Source organism: Emiliania huxleyi (genome assembly GCF_000372725.1).
Source record: "Emiliania huxleyi CCMP1516 chromosome Unknown EMIHUscaffold_1548, whole genome shotgun sequence".
Lineage (NCBI taxonomy): Eukaryota > Haptophyta > Isochrysidales > Noelaerhabdaceae > Emiliania > Emiliania huxleyi.
Genome location: NW_005201038.1, coordinates 4,944 through 6,409, shown reverse-complemented (window position 1 = coordinate 6,409; position 1,466 = coordinate 4,944). Strand labels below are relative to the sequence as shown.

Genomic DNA, 1,466 nt, shown 5'->3' with positions numbered 1-1,466 from the left:
CAAGAGCTTGGCGGCCTTTGTCCGCCAGCTCAAGGCGTGGGACGAGGCGTGCGCCGACGGCCGCTCGTCGTGCTGGTTCGAGACGGAGGGCGACCTCCCGCGGCTGGCCGGGGAGGCGCTGCTGGCCGAGGCGGCCGCGACGGGCGCGAGGCGGATCGCCTTTGACGCCGTCGCGGCGCGTCTCGAGGCGACCGCGGCGCCGCCGCCGCCTCTCGGCACCGCCTTGGCCGCGTGGCCCACGGGATGGGGCATCGAGGAGGGCAACTTCTGCGGGCTGGCGCACTGGGCTGTGGAGGTGTGGCACGCGGCCGGGTCGGTCGACGCGAGCCGGTGGCAGGTCGAGGCTGACGGAGGGCGCCTCTTCTTTGTGCGGGTCGCGGAAAAGGCCGCATAATCGCGCTCTCCGCCGAGGCCCGCCTCGGCGACGGCGCTCGCCGCGCAGCAGCAGCAGTAGCAGCAGCAGCAGCAGCACGTGATTCTTGACACATGATTACACTACACAGTCCTCCCTTCGGTTGTCGTTTCGACCCTGTTTTTTTCTTCTATCGCAGCGCACTCGCATCTGTGAGCCTAGCGCAGCGCGAACTCGCCGTCTGAGCCTAGCGCAGCGCGAACTCGCTCTGAGCCTAGCGCAGCGCCTCGGAAAACACCATTTTGGCTCGCCAACAAGCCCTCCGCGCCCCCACACCGTTAGGATAATACTTTTTTGTTTATGCCATGCTAGACTTCGAATACTGTCCCGTTTTGCTGTTCACAGCTGGGGACGGCCTCTGCCGAGAAGTCAAATCACCCCCACCACCTCCACCACAGGCAAACCTTCGGCTCCCGCTCAGAGGCTCGCCGCGCCCGTGCTGCGCGCCGAGGCGGCGCCGAGGCCGGCGCCTTGCACCCGGCCCGCGGCCGGCACCGCCTCGCCCCACAACTGACCGCCCTGCGGCCCCTGCGCAGGCGTGCCACAGCGTCGCTCAAAAAGCGACGCCGGGTGTGGGCTGCTCCCTTGACCCGTCACCCGCCGCGGCCCGTGCGGCGCGCCGAGGCGGCGCCGAGGCCGGCGCCTTGCACCCGGCCCGCGGCCGGCACCGCCTCGCCCCACAACTGACCGCCCTGCGGCCCCTGCGCAGGCGTGCCACAGCGTCGCTCAAAAAGCGACGCCGGGTGTGGGCTGCTCCCTTGACCCGTCACCCGCCGCGCCCTCGCCCGGCCGCCTCACCGCTCACGGAGGCTGCTCGCCGCCGCCGCCGCGCGTCCCGCGCCGCCACGCATGCCCCTTGCCCTGACGCGCGCGCTCTGCAGCGGCGCAGAGCGCGCGTCCCTGGCACAGACGGAGCAGCGGCCGCGCCAGCGGTCGCTGCTCCGCCCCCCCGTCGCGCGCGCCGCGCGCGCGCTGCCGCCGTCGCCGCCGCCGCCGCCCCCTCCTCGGCGTCTTACCCACCCTACCCTCTGTTGCGCGCGCCGCGCCGCCGCGA

At 72.4% G+C, this 1,466-nt stretch overlaps 1 protein-coding gene across 1 annotated transcript; it reads left to right on the top strand.

The window, feature by feature from the left end:
• Positions 1-28: 28 nt before the first annotated feature.
• EMIHUDRAFT_253060 (hypothetical protein) lies at positions 29-394 on the top strand (the record flags this gene model as incomplete). Its single annotated transcript, XM_005786091.1, has 1 exon — positions 29-394. A coding segment is annotated over one exon (366 nt), but the record flags the coding sequence as incomplete, so codon positions are not given.
• Between the last annotated feature and the right edge of the window lie 1,072 nt (positions 395-1,466).